The 20,132-nt window shown below is 42.3% G+C and overlaps 2 protein-coding genes across 2 annotated transcripts; both read right to left on the reverse strand.

The window, feature by feature from the left end:
* Positions 1-3,064: 3,064 nt before the first annotated feature.
* LOC129084676 (olfactory receptor 8S1) lies at positions 3,065-5,765 on the reverse strand. Its single transcript, XM_054590873.1, has 2 exons — positions 4,993-5,765; positions 3,065-3,244 (listed from the first exon to the last, which is right to left on the reverse strand). The coding sequence occupies exons 1-2, from the start codon at positions 5,763-5,765 to the stop codon at positions 3,082-3,084; spliced, it is 936 nt and encodes a 311-aa protein (XP_054446848.1). The 3' UTR covers positions 3,065-3,081.
* Positions 5,766-17,806: 12,041 nt separating this feature from the next.
* On the reverse strand, positions 17,807-18,799 carry LOC129085111 (olfactory receptor 8S1). The gene has a single exon (XM_054591516.1). The coding sequence runs from the start codon at positions 18,797-18,799 to the stop codon at positions 17,807-17,809; it is 993 nt and encodes a 330-aa protein (XP_054447491.1).
* Positions 18,800-20,132: the final 1,333 nt, after the last annotated feature.

Below are 20,132 nucleotides of genomic sequence, written 5' to 3' on the forward strand. Positions count from 1 at the left end.
TAATACTGGTTTGGTGATGATGAACTCCTTTAGTTTTTTCTTGTCTGGCAAGTTTTTATCCGTTCCTTGATTCTAAATGATAGCTTGGCTGGGTAGAGTAATCTTGGTTGTGGGCCTTTGTTTTTCATAAATTTGAATATTTCTTGCCAGTCCCTTCTAGACTGCAAAGTTTCTTTTGAGAAATCAGCTGATAGTTTTATAGGAGCTCCCTTGTAGGTAACTAACAGTGGTTTTTCTTGCTGCTTTTAAGAGTCTCTCTTTGTCTTTAACCTTTGGCATTTTTATTATGATGTGTCTTGGTGTGGTCCTCTTTGGGTTCATCTTGTTTGGGATTCTCTGCACTTCCTGGACTTGTGTGTGTGTTTCCTTCACCAAGTTGAGGAAGTTTTCTTTCATTATTTTTTCAAATAAGTTTCCAATTTCTTGCTCTCTCTGTTTTCCTTCTGGTACCCCCCACCCCCACCAGGATACAAATGTTGTTAGACTTGAAGTTGTCCCAGAGGATCCTTACACTACCCTCATTTTTTTTTGTTTGGATTCTTTTTTCTTCTTGCTTTTTTGATAGTGGTGTTTTTTTTTTTTTGTTTGTTTGTTTGTTTTTTTGCTTATATTCTAAACCAGTGATTTGGCTCTTGGCTTCATCTACTCCACTATTGATTCCCTATAAATTGTCCTTTTTTTCAGTTAGTGTATCCTTCACTTTTGACTGGTTCTTTTTTATGCTTTCCATACCCTGTTATGTGCTGCTGAAGTTCTAATTTCACCTACTTTTTTCCTAAGTTCATTGAGCATCCTTATAAGCAGTGCTTTGGACTCTGCACTTAGTAAATTGCTTGTCTCTATTTTTTTCTGGCTTTTTTCTGGATTTTTGTTGTGTTCTTTCATTTGGGCCATGTTTCTTTGTCTCTTCATTTTGGCAGTCTCCCTGTGTTTGTTACTATGTATTATGTATAACTTCTATGATTGCTTGGCTTTGTAGAATGCCCTAATGTAGTTGTGTCCTGTAAGGTCCAGTGGTACAGCCTCCCCTATCACCCAAGCTGGGTACTCAAGCTATGCCCACTGTGTGGGCTGTGTATACCCTTCTCTTGTAGTTGAGCCATCATTGCTGTTGGCAGGTCAACGGGACAGTTTGCCCAGGACAAGTAGCTGCAAGGATTGGCTGTGACCTCTGACCACCCACCTCCAACCACTGCAGAGGATCACCGGGCAGGGGCCCACTCCATAGAGAAGAAGTTACTTCAGCAGGGCTCTAGTGTCCACTGAGTCTTCCCCTTGAGTGTGTTGCTTGTGGGGGTGGTTGGATGGTGGTGCTCTGATGTGATCTGTAGCTGTCCACTGGGTGCAAGCTCTGGGGCCTCCTGAGAGGTGCAGGCAAACATCAGTTACGGCCTGTGTTCTGACTGCGGCCACTGGCATAAGCTACTAAGTGATCTGCAGTTGGCTGCTACTTGTGTTGGGTTTGGAGGTGGCCAAGTGAGTTCAAGCTGTGAACAAAGGCCGGCTACTGTTAGTGCTGGGCCTGGGGCCATTTAGCAATAGGCATGGGCATGCTGAGGCCAGATGCTATGTTTCTGAGAGAATTTAGGAAAATCTGAAGCATGATCCAAGACAAGCCACTTATGGAAAAGCCACCGCAAACAGCTTGGGTAGGCCTGCAAACGGGTTGTGCAGAGACTCCGGGAATCAGCAGGGTGGAGCAAACAGCGTGAACTAGGTTGATGGAATCTCAGGTAAGGCACCAGCTTGGTCACTCTTTGGCTCTGTGGGTAGGGGGATGTTCAGAAAAGGAACAGTGGCCTCTGCCAGCACTTCTGTCTGGGAGAAAGCTGTCCCCCAGCTCTTGCTTTGATGCTGGACCCCTCAGTTTCTCCCTGTATGTCTTTGGTGCTTTTCAATCTGCTGCTCCTGTGCTGGAGCTCAGAGGGAGTGAGTCCATGTTAGTCTGCACGGGCCCTTTAAGAGGAACTTGGCAGGCTTTACTTTAGATGTTCCTTGTTAAGAAGAAAACCAGGAGGAGACAAATGGCGGAGTCTGGCCTGCGAGGTCCCCTGGTTTGCTGTGGATAGAAGAATGAGTTGTTCCAGACTCCGCTGTTTGCCCAGGAAGGAAAGGGGAAGGCGATTTTCTCTAAAGGAGAATATCCCGAGGCCTTGTGCTCAATGGCTTTTATTGAGAGGGTTATAGGCAGGGGATAGGTAGCAGGAACACATAGATAATCTAATCACATCAGTAGTTTAAGCTTCCAGAGAATAGGTGATGTTTAAGGAAGACAATGGCCAGAACACACCAAAGTCCTTTGGGTCCAAGATGAGCAAACATTAGGTGGTCAGGTGGGATTTAGGTCAGGGGCAGGAATTTTATAAATTTCTTTCCCAGCCTTGAGCTGATTATCTGGTATAGGATTAAGAGAGCTTGAAGGAGAAGCCAAGCATGCTTCAAGGAGTGTAGTTTACTTCTAAGTCTGATTTCCCCAGGAGCCCTCGGAGTTATTATTTGGTGTTGCCTGTAAACCACATTACCAGTGTTCCAGCCAAGTCTTATGGGTCCTCTCCCAGGCCCCCGCTAGCCCGGGACTACGGTTCCTGATACCACTCAAAGCGGCCCCCTACAGAGACAGACTTATTTTATTTCCTTCTAAGTTATTATGGAGCTGCAATCTTGCCAGGAATATTTTGGGAAGGGAACAAAGGAGAAGTTGGGTCTCACAGTAGCAGCATGGGGCTCTCCCAGAATGCAGTGGAGTATTTACTATTGGTCAGATAGGTTGGTTTACACTTCGTACATAGACAAAAGTAAAACAGCAAGAGAGGTAGGTGGAAGGGGAGGGGCAGAAAGGACAAGAAATGAGGGGGAAAAGCAGTAGTTGTAGAAGTGGCCAGTGAAGCTGTAACACTTTTCCTGTGTGGTGACTGGGGCCCCTGAGGATGGATGTCCTCTGGTCTGTGGGAGCTCATCTCACTTGACTGGGGTCAGAAGACCTAAGGCTTCTGTTTTGGAAAAGAATGAGTGCTGAGATAACTGCGTGGTGACAGCTCTTCTTGTCTCTTCCTTCCTCCTGGTAAGGTAGTGGAGCCTGGGTTAGAAGGTCAGCCTGGGCTTCCTGGCCAGCAGCCTCCTCAGAGCTGCCTTCACCTCCCTGTTCTTCAGACTGTAGATGAGGGGGTTTAACAGAGGGGCCACCACGCTATACTGCACAGAGAGCACTTGCTCTAGGACTGAGCCGGATGCTGGAGTCATGTACCTGGAAGGCAATTCCACAAAGGGATAAGCTGAGCTCAGGACAATGGCTACAGTGCTGTTGGCAGCTGCTGCCCATCCCGTCCTAGAGATTCTGCAAAGACGATCCTCAGAGATGAGCCAACTATTACCGGTAGCAGCACCTAGAAATGACTGTATGGTGAGTGAGAAGTCAGGCATTTCTGCCTTCAGACACCTCCAAACATGAGTGATCTTATGCAGAACATTACAGGAGCTGCCCTGGGGAAAAGTTCATCGGGCAGCAGATCAAGTGCTGCCGGTTAGAGCATAAGTAATAATAATTTCATGCATTTCCTTAGCACTTCATACTCTTACAAGCATCTTTCTTTATTAGCTGTGGTAATAATATGGGCAATTTTAGTCTGCTTTTCCCTATGTATACAACTGCATGTACTCATCCTGTGATCATTTATCCTTGCAAAACTGCTTAGTCCAATAAAGCTGTCATTGTTCCCAACATTCCAACTCTGGGAGGTACCCTCAGAATCATAGCACATTATTTTTACACTACTTAGTGGAACACACATTTGTCTCCAGGTGCATTTTTCTCTGACTTAGAAAAGAAGCCAGGCTTGGTAAATAGGTGAAGGATAAAAATGTGTTAAGCGCAATTCACCAATCCAAAATAATAAGGTTAAAATTTTGGATGCATGTTGTTAAATGCCACGGGCAGTATTTCCCAAAGAAGCAGTGCTTTTTTAGCAATGGTACCATCATCATTGAAATGTTCTTTGTGGGTTCTGGTGTGCTTGGTTTAAAAAGTTATTCATTTTACTGTGAGTTTTCATCATCTGATTTATCACTCCCAACAGTTCTGTGAGGTAGGTAGAAGAAATCTTATTGTCCCCTAACAGCATATGAGAAAACACAGATGGAGAGCTGAGGAGATGTGTTCACAACCTCGGGTGAGCTCTCTTAGACCATTCTTTCCCATCCTTTTCCACCCCTGGCTTCTCTCCAAGTCACGAGCAGGTGAGAAAAATATGGAACGATTTGTGCAATTCCACCTCCATTTTACTGATAGAGAGCAGACCATAATTATTATGCTCTTGTAAGCAAGGACTCATCAGCTGGAGCGGTTTGTGTCTGAGAGAAGCACAGTAGAGAAGAGCATGAGGTTTAAAGCCAATGAGACTCATTTTAAATTATGGCTCCATTACTTGCCTGTTCTGGGACCTTTCAGAAATTACTATTATTCCTGAAACTCAGGTTCCTTGCCCAAAAGTGGGGTTAATATTTCTCTTGTAGCATGATACGTACTGAAACTGATCATGCAAAGCAGCTGGTGTCTTGTAGGTGCCTAATAGATAGTTATAGCATAAAGAGACTTTGGAGACATCATCTTCCAGCCGGAAAGAAAGATGGGATCTGTTTCAAGAATGATATGTTTGATATGTTTCATTTTCTGGCTTGTACTGAATAAAAATGTACTGAAATCTCCCTGATTTCCTTTATGAGAACTCCCAAATCATAGGTTAGTGAAAGTAGAACATTTTTAGTCCTTGTATGAGCTCATTTTTTAGAGTAGACCACTGAAGTCTCAAAAAGAAGATGGATTTTTTTATAATTCAGAGTTAGCCTACAGTAAAGCCAAAACTACAACCCAGCCTTCTGAATTCCATCAGAATGATTCATTATCCTGCTACTTAGCAATGTCCTGTTCCCTAGACCAGGGCCACTTAGGGTGAGGAATATCCTATGTTTGCTACCAGGAGGTATAGTATGACATACCTGCAAATTCCTGAACCAAAAGAGATGGTGACCACAAAAACATGAGAGGAGCAAGTAGAAAAGATCTTGCTTCGTCCCGCGGCAGAGTTGATGCCCAGCGCTGTCATAATGATACGGGTGTAGGAACTCATCAATAGGACAAGGTTGCCACAGCCCAGGACCACCACGGTTGTCAGGATGGTGGCATTGCTAACGTAGGTGTCAGAACAGGCCAAGAGGAGCACTGGGGGAAGCTCGCAGACAAAACTATTGATGGCGTTGGGGCCACAGAAGAGCTGTTGAGCCAGGAGAAGGGTGTTTACTAGGCTGCTGCCCATTCCTATAGCCCAGGATGCTACCGCCAGGCCGATACATACCTTCCTGTTCATAACCACCACGTACAACAGTGGGTGGCACACAGCCTGGAACCGGTCATAGGCCATGACTGAAAGGAGGCAAGCTTCAGTGGCTCCAGAAAATAAAACCAGGGTAATCTGAGTGAAACACTCAAGAAGGGATACAGTCTTCCACTTGGAAAGAAGGTTCTCGAGCAGTTTAGGCACAACGACTGAGGAATAGAGAGCATCCAGGAAGGAGAGGTGACTCAGGAAGAAGTACATGGGGGTGTGGAGGTGGGAATCGGCTCTGATCACCAGCAGCAATAGCAGGTTCTCCATGAGGATCATGAGGTAAATCACCAGGAAGAGTACAAAGAGCGCTGCCTGGATCTGAGGGTTGTTGGATACTCCCAGGAGAACAAACGCAGTGACTGTGGTTATATTGCCAATTTCCATGGAGCAGTCAAGTTCTCCTTTAGAGGGACACAAATGGAAACAAATGCTCAAAAGGGTTATCAGTGTCAGAGCATGGCTGGTGATGAGGCCTTGGGAGTAAAGCTTCACAGCCGACCCAGAACAGATCATGCAGCAGAGACAGCCCTGCCGTGTCAGACCTCATCAGCCCTTCCCAGCTGAAGACAGTAACCTACTGGCCATGGTGGAGAGGTGGGAAGGAAGAGCGTGGAGTCAGGCACTCCTCCTAGGAAGGAAAGAGAAGAGAGCAGGGATTACCCAGACTGGAGAAGAAAGGGTGGGAGTGGGCAACAGGTGCCAGAGCAGTGCTAAGTGCTGTTCTCCAGTTTCTCCAGTTCCGAAAGGAACTGAGACCAACCCGTCAGGAGGGCTGACTAGCAGAGTGAGTGAGTAAGAGTGAATGTTTTGGCTGACCATCTGGCTGACAGACCAGGATGACTATCTGAATGCTTGATAGGGGTATTGTGGCACCTGATGATGGTACAAGACCTTACTCTGCTGCTGTAAATTTGTGCATTAAAAACAACAACAACAACAACAACAACAACAACAACAAAATGGATTCATTGAGGAAAAACAGTCTGGGAGAAGTAAATGGCTTCTCAAGTCCATTTCAGCTTAGAAATCCTAAAGACTGCGGGCTGATCTTCCTTGGGTATTTGTGGTACTAAGTAGAAAACTCCTCTTCCTCTGTGCCAGCACAAGCAGAAGTGGCACACAAGGGTGCTTGCTGGTTCCATGGAAGCCAGGCAGGAAGAATTCCTCAAGACGGAAGTCAGGACTGTGCACACCAGTTGCTCCAAGGCCTCCCCATCCCAGGGTCTCTGTGAATCTGTAATGTCCACTTCTTGCCCTGTAATCTCAGGTCTTAATATGAGAGTCCACGAAGACTGGGTTGGTCTCTGAGTTGCTACCAGGAGATTTGTATAAAACCAAGTCAAACTTGGACCATCTTCTCCATGTTGCAGGGATGGTATAGCCAAAAAAGAAAAAAAAAGAGAGATAAAAGATAAAAGAAGAGCGGTGAAAGGGACAGTTACAGGGTTTAGTGTTGGTCAGAGGAAGGTAAACTGGTCAGTCCTGCCTCCTTGATGCTAAATGAGGCTCTAATGTCTATTCATGGCTGCTCATTCACAGGTTCCCAGAGTGGCCAGTTTTAGGAGAAGATGCGTTTTAATGAGAAGGAGATTTCTCTTCCCCTGGGCTCCCTAGGCGAACAAGAGATGCTTTCAGCGGAAGATACCTGAACTGTATCTGTTCCAACACCGGAGCAAAAGCCACAGGCATGGTTAGAGCTGTGGCTTGCCTGACCTTGTCCTTCCTTTAGGAGACACAGGGTTGGAACTTCTGAGCAGGGAAATGTCCCTGTAGTCTTTCTGTGCCCAGGGAAGCCTTTTTGACTCTGCTGCCCAAGTAACAATGGCCGGAGGGACTTGATCCTGGCTAGTCCCGAGACAGGAGAGGTCCCTGGAGAGCCCCTTAGGCAGAGGGCCTGCTCTGAATCTGAATGGGTCTTCCGCAGCCACCTCTTCCTCCCTTGCAGCAGCCTTTTTTTTTCAGTGGGCTGCATCGTCTAAGAGGGGCCCTAGGGTGGCCGATAATTTCTAAGGCTAAAAATATAGAGTTCCGTGGTTTTCTAGCCCTGAAGGTTAAAATTCTCTCCCTCCCTCATTGCCTCCCTCCCTCCCTTTCTCTTGTCCTCCCGGCCTCTGTTCTTCTCTTTCTTCCCATTTTCTTGTGTTTTAAATTTATGTTTGTGGTTACAAAAACATGATAAGGACAAAAGACAGAAATAAGAAAATATGTTGAAGATATTTTTGAGATGAAAAAGTTATTAAACATATTTTAATGATAAAAGAAGGAAAAAAATACATCATGTCATCCAAAATTAATAAATTAATTCTTTCATTTATTGCAATTCCAAGAAAACCCAAATAAATTAAAACCTTTAAGGAAATTTCAATTGTGGTAAAAACTTTTAATATAGACAAATTTAAACACATACGGAAGTAGGAAATACGTGTAAGTGGTGTGTCTTTTCTGGACATCATATTTTCATCTGATTATCCATGTAAGTCACCAAAGCTTTCTTTCTGCACCAGAATCTATCTGCAGCATCAACAGCCAGGGAGTCATATCATTAAAGATAACTGGAGTACCACTACTACTATTCCAAAGGTTTTACTGTTGATTTGCTCTCCTTTCCTAGGCTGTGCGGATCCAACATTTATATATTGCAATATGATTGCTATTATAGTGATAACTAGTTCCTCCATCATGTTAAATAACTGTCATTTCCAAGTGGTTATGTCCATGCAAGAAACTTCCAAATCAGCCCTAGCAGGTGTGGCTCAGTGGATCGAGCACTGGCCTGTGAACAAAAGGGTTGCCATATCAGTTCCCAGAGTAGGGCACATGCCTGGGTTGCAGGCCAGGTCCCCAGCAGGGGGTGGGTGAAATGCAACCACGCACTGATGTTTCTCTCCCTCTCTTCACTCTCTGAAAAAATAAATAAAAATATTTTTAAAAAGTCCAAATCAACAGAGAGTTTTTTGGGTTTATTTGATGACAATTGCCAGGAAGCAAAATCTCAATGAATTGAGAAAAATGCTCTGGAGAATGGCACTTTTGCAGCTTCTTTTATACATTAGAATAAAAAGAGGTGATGTCAGGAGGGTAGATTCAGGGGGCAGGAGAAAGCAAAGTGGAGACCGAGTAAGAAGCAAAGTGGAGAGACACACACTTTTCTGTCGGTGGGTGCAGGATAGTTAGTAATGAACATTTTCAGTGCCCAGAGCTGGAATGTGGGGAGCAAGAGAGCAATGAGGGGCTCAGTGATCTCTGGCTCTGGTGCCTGTGGGTGTGCCTTGCGGGGTCTAGAAAAGAGATTACTCTGACATTTCAAAGGTATGCTATTTTAGATGTAAAAAAGACAATAGACACGCTCACTTGAGGCAAAGATGGACCTTTGCTAAGGAAGCTGCAGGTAGTAGGATGTGACCACCTGCTGTGACCTGCTTTTTAGTTAGAAATTTTAATGTTCAGACCATTCTGGGTGGTTACTTTTGTTCCCTGAGTCTGTGAGGCCCACCACGCAGGCCCCCTCTGAGCTTGTCAGGGTTAGTATGTGACCCCCTTTTCCTTCCACAGTTCGAATATTTAAGTTCTAGTCTTTTAGTAAGTTTTGTCATTATAACACAGTACTGCTGTGTGTATTCACTGAGCTGTGCATTAGAGCTCTTGGACTTATTTACTGCTTGTTGCAAGTTTTCACCCTTAAGCAACGCCTGTCCTATTTCCCCACGGCCCATCTTCTGGTAACCGCCATTTTAGTCTTTGTCTTTATGTGTTGGACTTTTTTAGATTCTACATATAAGTGATACCATCCATTACCTGTCTTTTGCTGACTTACCTCACAGCATAATGTGTTCAAGATCCATCGGGATGAAAGTTCAAGTTGCAGGGTATCCTTCTTTGTCATGGCTAAATAATATTCTCTTGTATACCACATTATTAATTGTGCACCACATCTTCTTTATCCATTCTTCTGCTGATGGGCACTTAGGTTATTTCCATACCATGGCTATTGTGAATAATGCCTGAATAAACATGGGAGTCCATCTATCTCTTCAATACCCTGTGTTTATTTCCTTTGGGTATAAATCCAGAAGTGGAATTGCTGGGTCATATGGTAGTTTTATTTTTACTTTTTTGAGGAACCTCCGTCATGTTTTCCATAGTGTCTGAACCAATTTATATTCCCGCAACATAAACACCCTACTTTGATAATACTATCAGCAATGGTATCATCCACCCTTTTCAAGGATAGCAGAATCTGTGATGCTATCATTGGTCACCACCAATTCCCTCCTTCCCTGGCTATATAAAACATTTGGGATTGTAACACCCAAAGCGGGGAGGCTGTTAATTTCATTGGCTTGTTGGGACTTCGGTGTTAGCGGTGGGAACCTATTTCCTTTTCTTCTCATGGAGGAGGGGATACTAGTTTCTTTTTGTAGAATCCAAGTGAATGTGATCACAAGGAAAACACACAAAAACAGGGAGTGCCTGCAAGCGGAAGAGGCAGATCTCGTTTCTCTGTTGGGCTTCCGCTTCAGCAGTGGACTTGCCGACCTTTCGTCTGTGCCTATCTGAGCCAGGGTGAGAAGACCCGGAAAAGCGGACAGGGCACAGAAGGCAGGTGCAAATGCAGCAACCTGCTTCTCCGCTGCTTTACATGACAAGAATGTGTGACTTTTGAGGGGTGGGTAGACATTGTGCATCTTGGAAGAGAGGTGGCATTGGACTCTCACGATTGTCACATCCAGTGTGGTTGTTGGGGGAGGATTCCTCTGTAGCAAGAGGCTATGGGGTGCTGCCGCTACTGGAGAAGGGCTGGGGAAGAGGGGAGTGAACAGGAGTCAAGTCTTCTAGGTCAGGGAACTGTGCAGAGAGAAGGATCAGCAGGATCTTCCAAAGAACGCCCACACCCCGCCACTGCAGCCGGTGTTGGCAGAGCTGCTGAGCGGAGGTCATTTTTTGATCAGCCATTGCTACAGAGAAGACAAGTGAAGAAGCAACAGTGAGAAAGTAACAACAGGGCTAACTACAGGGAGTCACTTGTACTGTTTGTTCTCTGTGTCTTTTTATTTTTATTTTTGTCTCCCAAATTGGAGGAACTGGGCCTTAAAGAGGTGGCAGAGGGGATGTCAAGGAGCCATATGAAACCTCTTCAAAATAGTAAGCTCCCAGCTCTAACCTGCCTTTGGGGAAGGAGAAGAGTGAGGCTTCACTTAAATCTGGAGAACAGGACTTAAATTAGAATGTAGCTTTGTTAAACAAATTGATCAAGATATTAAGGATCTGCCTAGTATCTCTTAAACAATAGGGAATGGAGGTCACACAGTCCAGCTGAATTAAGTGACTGGTAAGAAACCCCCAATCATTCCATGTACACATACTATGGAGTTGGGATTCCATTAAAATCTTTATGTACAGGAGGCATGAGAAGAAAATACACCTAAGTATGGGTGGTGAAGTTATTTTTTGATAGTCATCACCTTTTTCTTAACACTTGTGCTTTCTAACTATAAATTTAAATATCTGGCCTAGTGTGACGACCTCCCCACAACAACTTGCCTCTCGCTAAGGATCTCCTTCAGCCCTGTCCGGAAGGAGAGGAAACATGTTTACAAGAGATAAGAGATATCATGCAGATTAAAAAGTATAAGGAATGAAAGTAGGTAAATATGGAATAATAATATCATTGAATTGAAACTTTTTATTTTTAAAGTATATTTTATTAATTATGCTATTACAGTTGTCCCATTTTTTTCTCCCCTTTGTCCCCCTCTGCCCTGCACCCTCCTCCCACCAGCATCCCTCCCCCCTTAGCTCCTGTGCATGGGTCGTACATACAAGTTCTTTGGCTTCTCCGTTTCCTGTACTTTTCTCAACCCCCTCCTGTCTATTTTGTACCTACCAATTATGCTTCTTATTCCCTGTACCTTTCCCCCCATTCTCTCCCCACCCCCTTCCTGCTGATAGCCCTCCATGTGATCACCATTTCTGTGATTCTGTTCCTGTTCTTGTTGTTTGCTTGGTTTGTTTTGGTTTTTGTTTTTTAGGTTCAGTTGTTGATAGTTGTGAGTTTGTTGTCATTTTACTGTTCATATTTTTGACCTCCTTCGTTTTCTTAGATAAGTCCCTTTAATATTTCATATAATAAGGGCTCGGAGATGATGAACTCCTTTAACTTTACTTTCTCTGGGATGCACTTTATACTTTATTTGCTGCTCCATTCTAAATGATAGCCTTGCTGCACAGAGTAATCTTGGATGTAGGTCCTTGCCTTTCATGACCTTGAATACTTGTTTCCAGCCCCTTCTTGCTGGAAAGATTTCTTTTGAGAAATAAGCTGATAGTCTTATGAGAACTGCTTTGTAGGTAACTGTCTCATTTTCTCTTGCTGCTTTTAAGATTCTCTCTTTATCTTTAATCTTGGGTAATATAATTATGATGTATCTTGGTGTGTTCCTCCTTGGGCCCAACTTCTCTGGGACTCTCTTAGTTTCCTGGACTTCCTGGCAGTCTATTTCCATTGCCAGACTGGGGAAGTTTTCCTTCATTATTTTTTCAAATAAGTTGTCAATTTCTTGCTTTTCCTCTTCTCCTTCTGGAGCCCTTATGATTTGGATGTTGGAATGTTTAATGTCCCAGAGGTTCCTAATCCTCTCCTCACTTTTTTGAATTCTTTTTTCTTCATTCTGTTCCGGTTGAAAGGTTATTTCTTTCTCCTGCTCAAATCATCAATTTGAGTCCCAGTTCCCTTCTCTTCACTGTTGGTTCCATGTATACTTTTCTTTATTTGACTTTGCATGGCCTTTAGTTTTTCCTCTGTTTTGCATCCGTACTCAACCATTTCTGTGAGCATCCTGATTACCAATGTTTTGAACTTTGCATCTGATAGGTTGGCTATCTCCATGTTGCTGAGTTGTTTTTCTGGAGTTTTGATCTGTTCTTTTATGTGGGCCATATTTCTTTGTCTCAGCACAGTTGTTAAGTTGTAAGGGGCGGAGCATTAGGGACTCACCAGGGCAAGGCAACCCACTTTGCTGCGTTGTGGTGCTGTATGTGGGGGAGAGGTCAGACAGGGAACTGTGCCAGTTTTTTGGCTCTCTGCTGTCTTTCAGTCACTTCCCCTGGTACCCACAAGCAAATTGGGCCCTTCTGGCGCTGATTCGCAGGTGGGAGGTTCTGTGTACATTCAAGGACCCTGTGAATCTCTCTGATGATATCTCCTGTGAGGCTGGGAGTTTCTCCTACTGCTGCATCCCCCACAGGTTCTGACAGCCAGGGGTTTTGAGACTTTTGTTTCCCATCCTGGAGCCCTGGGCTGTGCGGTCTGTCTTGCTCCCCAGTTGTTCTTTCTGATTAATTCACATGCGAATGTGGGACCTCCTGGTCTGCCAGCTACCACCTAGACCACCCAGTCCACCACCTTGCTATGTGTCCAGTCTGCACCTTTTACCAGTCTGGATGAATGTTTCTTCTTTAATTTCTTGGTTGTCAGATTTTCTGGCAGTTCTGATTGTTTTTTCTTTATAAATTTGTTGTTGTCCTTCTTTGGTTGTGTGAGGAAGCAAAGCCTATCTATGTATGCCTCCATCTTAGGGCTGGAAGTCCTAAACTTTTTTCTTAAAATTTTCTTGGCTTCTGCCTTTCTCCCATATACTTCAGCATCTATATTAGTTTGATCAATTTTGAAGATGGAGAGAGTTGAGTAGCAGGAAAGTGAACTTTCTATGGTACATGTGATTCGGCCTTAGAAAAGACCAAAATATCACCACCTACTCTCATATACTTTTTCCGTTCCTCCCCTGACTGTTAACCTAGCTGCCGTACCTTGCATTCATTGCACTCTGAGGGCCTGGGCTGATGCAGAGTTTGAGCCCTCCATTCCTATTGTCCCATGTAGGTCACAGAGGCCAGGGAGTTTTTCCCAAGTAGCTGCTCAGAGAGGTGAACATAGATTCCACTGTATGAAAAATAGGAAAGCCTGCCTAGATTTGGGGGCTTGGTCTCCCACAAAAAAAGGTATATGAGAAGACAAGGAAGACCAGTGGTGATCTCAAAGAGTCAGAAAGAGGTCAAATGAGGAGAGGAAAAGAAATTGTCAGAACAGAGAAGGGCTTCAGAGAATCATGGGAGATATTACCGAGCTATGGGCTTTTTGTGGCTCAGAAGACTTCCTGAGAGGTCTCTGTGTTCATGAGGACCGGTAGTTTTATAACCCAATTACAGGAACTTCAAAAGACTTATTTTTCTTGCTAAGTCAGTGATTCTCAGATGCAGCTTTTCAGAAAGGCAGGTAGAGATTGGGCATTCAGTAATGTTGGCTGAGCCTGACAGCCCAGGAGGTGGAGGGGCCAATGTCCTTTATTCTCTGGAGTCACAGCTTGAAGCTCAAGTTTAGACTCAGACACACACACACACACACACACACACACACACACACACACACACACAACTAGAATTTTTTAAAAGCTCAGGGGATTCTATTTAATGTGAGCATTGGGAAATTCTGTGTTGAAGCTCTGACTTTGAATAAAACTTTCAGGGGTCTGGTGTAATCTGAAGGGAGACAAAATGGGGTGGCAACATCCTTCATATGCTTAATCTCAGTTCACCACATTCGGAAAGCAAAGGGAAGCTGTGCACTGATTAACTGACCTTCAGGTTACTTTCCTTTGCCCACGCAATTTGAATTCAGAAACATCTCTCAGATGAATATTTTAGTGATCATTTGTGTCAACAATCACAGAGGTTTTCAGGGCACGGTTGAATGCTGGTCACGAAAGCCAAGGGAAGAGATGGTGTTGAGGACGGATAAACAGTGACAAATGCGGCAGTGTGATTTTGCAGTGTGGGTAATGCAAGATACCCACTGGAATTTAGACTTGTGACTTATTGGTGGAATGGTGAGAGCATTAGCCAGATTGCAGGAGACTTAGATGTGCATTAATGCTAAAAACTGGTATGTTTTCAAAATTTTGGAAGAGAATGAGACCAGAGCAATAATAACGTAAAAGTCAATGTTTATTAATCTTACCAAATTTCAGGTATAGTTTTACATGGTTTAGACATGATGACTAATATCCCATGACAACTCTATGAGCTGGAACCTCTTATTACCCTTGTTTTACAGATGTAAATGTAAAGCACAGAATGTGAAGCACAGTGGAATGTTTGGTTCAAGTTTACAAAGTTATTAAATGGTGGAGTCAGAATTCAAATTTATATAAGAATTCAAAATCTTTTTGTCACTATGCTAAATAGCCTCAAATTGGGAAATTGAGCAAAAGGTTTGTGGTATATACATATTTATAGACTGAAAAGGAGCTGTATATGCAGAAGAAATAGAGGTAACTGATAATCAAAGTCTAGTGCTCTGATAGAAGGCTGTGCCTGCTCTAGAGAATGACATTGGTTGAGCAGGCAGGACACGTTCCACATCAAGGTCTCAATCCTGAATTTAAACCATAATAAACAGTTAGGCAGCATTTCTTTTTCTTTTTTGGTATTTAGATACCCGAGTTTGGACATATCTGGAATTTATACAATGAATTTTAAAGATATTTAAAAGTAATATTAATGCAAAGTTGCAAACATAGTTTTAATTTTTGACTTTGGGTAGTGAACATACGATGCAATATACAGATGATGTATTGTAGAGTTGTACACTTGAAGCCTATGCAATTGTATTAACCAATGCCACTCTAATAAATTTAATAAAAAATAGAAATCAAAGCAAGAAACAAATGTAAAAAATTAAAAAGTCAAGAAAGAGAGAGAAAAAGTAAGAGAGAGCAAAAGAAAGAAAAGAGACAGAAAAAAGGAGGGAAGAAGAGGGGAAAAGTCTCTGGAAAACTTGCTAGATAAATGATTGAATGCAATGGGGAAACATTGCAAATGTTTAATAGTAGGGGAATTGTTAAATAAACAATGGCTTTTTTTCTTGATAAAATATAATACAGACTAAAATATTATTGAAAATGCAGAATGTTTATTTTATGATAAGAAAAATTACAGAAACAAAACTGCTTATAAATTATAATCCCAACTACGTATAAGATGCACCATAAAGACATTTCTCATGGAAAAATTAGACTGAGGTATACCTAAATGTTCATAGTGGCTTTCGCTGTGTAATATAACAATGTTTCTGTATTTTAATAATTTCTAATTTAAAATATTTAAAGAAAAATATTAGTATTTTACATGAATCAATAATTCTTATGATTTCAACATAGTCCAAAGTAATGTAAAAAATAATTTAAACTGCATAACAGTATCCATGAAATATTTTCATTCTTTCTGTGTGTAATATGAAAAATAACAAAGAGCTGTTGGCTTGCTTCATAAATCTATGTATTATAAAAAATGCAAATATGAGAAAATATCTAAAAGCAGTTATGAGTTCTTACACTCTGTGACTTTAATGAATTAGATACTAAGAATTAAATATTTGATAAATGCTCCTTTTAAAATGCCATTAAATGAAGAAGGCAAGTTGGCTGAAAACTTTTGAAATTTCCCAAGTAGAAAACAGATCCAAAGGAGGGCAAAATATTGGAAGGGGCTGAAAGCAGATTATCTTGTATGAAATTTTGAAATTAGGTTAACAATTGATATTTTGTAAATGTTTTGTTAGTACAGATGATTATAAGACAAAATTGCTTTAGCCAAATTTCCTTTAAAAAAATAATAAAAACAAAGAGCAAAACCTTAGGTGAAATTGCTGGATCAACGAAAGAGCCAGGGCGGGGTCTACAGAAGGCAGTGCTGTTGTGGGGACATGACCACCACGCGTGAGAGGGGCGAAAAAAGGAGGAGAGGGCCTTAAGCAGCTTCTTTCTGAAGGCTTCCTGGTAATTTCCAAAATTTTCAGAGTTTGGAGGAAAAAATCCCACAGGCCTCTTAGAGCCCCGAATTGCACTAGGCTGCCTTAGAGTTGAATTACAAATTACGTGTGTCCCTTCCTGCATTCCTATGCTCGGGCAGTAAATATCTCAGCCAGTCGCTCTGTGGGGCAGGTACGGACCCAGGTTTTCTGTTCCTGTCCTTCCAAGTTGTCTCCTTTCTAATCTTTTCTGGCCCAGGAATGTCACATTTATAAGCTCTACACTCATCCTCATATTCTTGACTTTACCTTGTTTTGACTGGAAGCCTGCATAGGACATTTATTTCCCTGATTCTCTTGTTAATAGTCTTCTAGTTACATTTAGCCAATTGGCGGCAGTGGTCTGTTTAAAAAAAAATATATAATGAAGAAGAAGAAGGAGAAGGAGGAGGAGGAGGAGAAGGAGAAAAAGAGGAAGAAGAAGCAGAGGACTGAGGATGAGAAAGATAAGGATGAGGAGACACCACTGCAGCCACACCCTGATTCTGGCAGGTGCAGCACAGTCCTTCTTCAGTAGACGAGCGTCATCTGCAGTTCCTCTCCTAAGTGGTCCTGGCTCTCGTGCCCCCAGCAGCACAGCAGCCAATGTAGAATCATCAGCGTCAGTCTAGGGTTGGTGCAGCTTCATTCTTTTTTGCTTCTCTAGGATCCTCTCCATTCTAACAACTTAGTATTAAATGCATCTTCATTTCAGATATTCAGAATAAATAACAGTGTCTGTATGGCTTTACATTTGGATTTCTAAGACGCTTTAGCAAGCAGTTTTATGTAGATGTCTATGATGCTTTGGTAGGTGACTTTATGCAGTTTTTCTGATTGGTATTCCCTATGACCATCATTTTGTCTCTCAGGAAACTCATACCTAGGATCCTCTCTACTCAATGCACTTCCGTTCTAAACCTCATTACTTTCCCCAGAACAAGCTTTACGAGACTTCTTCCTTGCCACTAGTACAACCTAGAAGGGGAAATAAGCAGGGCTTCTATACTGCCCTAGAATGAATAGAATTCTCTACATTTGCCACGTAGCAGATAATGCTTCACAGGGCTTGTGGACGGTGTCTGTCAGCCTGGACTGTGGCCCAACAAGCTGACTTCCTCTCTCAGACTCCTACCATGCACCTGCCTCGCCTCTAGGACCCTTTTCAGGCAGAGTTCATCTTAAACCCACCTTCTACTTACTCCTCCAAGAATCTCAAGCCTATGTCTTTCTTCCTTCAGAGACCTTGGTTTTTCACTTTGAAGCGAGGCTTTAACTCTTAAGTTCATACCTATAGGAATCCAGGTAAACATTCAGGATGTAAACAGTTTTCCCAGTGCTAAGGATTTTGTTAATATTCACACACAAAAGGAATATTATATCTCTAGGTCTGCAACCAAATTATTTGGATTGAAATAATTCTCTGATATATATTTTTCTCTGATTAATAGAAGAAAATACAAATCAAAGCAAGCAAGTAATTTGCTGCAATTTTTGGTGTGCCTTTCCGAGAAAGGAGGCTTTACAAGATAGTCTGTCATGTCTGACATTATGAGGGAAAAAATTTTTTTGTTTGTGTCTATTACTTGGGTATCTTGCTGTAATTATGCCCTGTTTCGCAACTATCCTCTACCTGTTCTCTGCTACCTAAGAAGTAAACTTTTTGCAACATGTTTACCAGACCTGCTTTTACTTCTTTGTTTTTTAAGCTATAGACAAAAGGATTCACTAGGGGAGTGACCACACTGTACTGCATGGAAAAAACCAACTCCCATGGAGAACCTGAGGTGGGCATAAGATAGCGAAGTAAGCCTGAACCGTAAAATAAGGTCACTGTTGTGAGGTGGGAGGAGCAGGTGGAGAAGGCCTTGCTTCTGCCTGACGTGGAGGTGATGCTCAGGATGGTGGAGACAATGCGGGCATAAGAGTAGAAAACCAGGAGGAAGGTACTACAGGCATGCAGGAGGGCACAGCAGAGCAGCACAGCAAAGTTATTGGAGCTATTGGAACAGGAGAGAGGGAACAGAGAAGGGATCTCACAAAGGAAGTCGGAGATGACTCGAGCCTCACAGAAGTCTAAATTCCAAGCTAGGAGGGTGTTGATGAGAGCATCCAAAAAAGCCAGGCCCCAAGATCCCCACACCAGCCCCACACATAGCTCGTCACTCATCATCTGACCGTAGCGTAGAGGGTGACATATGGCAGCGTAGCGGTCATAGGCCATCACTGCAAGGAGGCAGATCTCTGTTCCCCCAGAATCAAACACAAAGAAGGCCTGGGTCAAACAGTCCACTACGGAGATGGTTTTCTTCTCAGACAGGAGATTCTCTAACATCTTGGGCACAGTGACTGAAGAGTAACAGAGGTCTAGGAAGGAGAGGTGACTCAAGAAGAAGTACATGGGGGTGTGAAGCTGAGAGCTGGCCCTGATCACCAGGATCATCAATAGGTTTCCTGACAGAGTCAGGAGGTAAATTACCAGGAAAAGCACAAAGAGTAGGGCGCGGCTGTGATGATCAGCAGGCAGCCCGTGGAGGAGGAACTCCGTGATGGTGCTCTGGTTCCTCAAGGCCATTGAAAGATGATAACCCTTTGGAAGAAAACAGAAAAATGAATGAAGCGTTAACTGCCTCCTCTGGCAACCCAGAGTTTCCATCCATTCTATGTGTACATCCTTTTTTTCTTCAACTGCTCATTATTGCTATAGTTGTCTAATAACTCTCATGGTGTCCCTTGAAGTATGCCCTTCCCTTTGTTGATATCCTGGTGCAGAAGTCCTCAACTTACCACACTCTTTCCATTTGTTGCTCTCCTTTGACAAGCAGCACTAGAGAAATTTACATTTTTTTTCAGATCTGATCCTTGAATAATTTTTTATCTCCTTAAACTGAGCCTTTGATTTTGTTCTATAACATTCTGGTCAAGAGGTAACTTTCTGTAGAATATGTTCTAAGCCTTCTTGTTCTTAGTTTCAGTCTTTCACTTCCAAGTCAAAAACTCCATGATAGTTCCTTTCTACGAAATTATGTATTATCTGTGTTATTTTTTTCTCATTGTCTTTCATACATTTGAAATGTTTAATCTTAAAATCAACTTTGAAAGCTGTGTGTGTGTGTTGGAGAGTTGATACAGGGAGGAAATTGTGAAACCTTTTTTTTTTTAAATAAAAAATAAAGTTAAAAGATAACAAAGGTAAAACAAAACTGAATTACTCATCAAAAGAAACCATTAAGAGAATAGGCAAGTTAGAGCCTGGGAGAAAATATTGAAAAAAGTACACATATATGTAACATATACCTATAAATCAATAGTAAATATGTCAATTACAGTAAATATTATAATAATTAAAAAGACAAATATCCAATACAAAAAAGGGACCAAAGATGAGAAAAGGCTTTTGGAAAAACACGCATCTGAATGTCCAGGAGGCTTATAAAGAGTTGCTCAACATAGTCATCAGGGAAATGTAAAATAAGACCATAACAAGGTAACTCTAAACACTCACCAGAATGGCTAACATTGCCAAGCATTGGCAAAAAGTGTGGAGCAACTGGACCTTTTCTTGTAGAAATGTAAGATAGCATAATCACTTTGGAAAGTTGGGCGGTTTCTTACAAAGCTAGACATATACCTATTCTGTGACTCAGCGATTTTACTCTTTAAAACAATGAATGATACGTGACCAAAACACTTACACAAAAATATTCATAACTTGTACAAAAATATTCATATGATGTCTATTGTTTACCCTAACTGACATAAACTGGGGGGAAAAATACCCCAAATGAGCATCAAGGACAATGGATTAAACAATGGGTTAAAAAAATGTGGTGGTTTATTTATACAAAGGAATTCTGTTTAGCCAGAAATAAATAATCTAGTGAAACATGAAACAACATGGGTAAATA

This window comes from Pteronotus mesoamericanus, unplaced genomic scaffold, assembly GCF_021234165.1.
Source record: "Pteronotus mesoamericanus isolate MK-2021 breed Mesoamerican mustached bat unplaced genomic scaffold, CSHL_Meso_final scaffold_21, whole genome shotgun sequence".
Classification (NCBI taxonomy): domain Eukaryota; kingdom Metazoa; phylum Chordata; class Mammalia; order Chiroptera; family Mormoopidae; genus Pteronotus; species Pteronotus mesoamericanus.

What these genes read in the sequence shown, in the direction of transcription:
- LOC129084676 (XM_054590873.1), bottom strand. Translation starts at nt 5,765, where the DNA reads ATGGAAATTGGCAATATAACCACAGTCACTGCGTTTGTTCTCCTGGGA. An exon ending in TTTGGTTCAGGAATTTGCAG is followed by an intron (nt 3,245 to 4,992) that starts GTATGTCATACT and finishes ATTGCCTTCCAG; the next exon opens with GTACATGACTCCAGCATCCG.
- LOC129085111 (XM_054591516.1), bottom strand. Translation starts at nt 18,799, where the DNA reads ATGGCCTTGAGGAACCAGAGCACCATCACGGAGTTCCTCCTCCACGGG.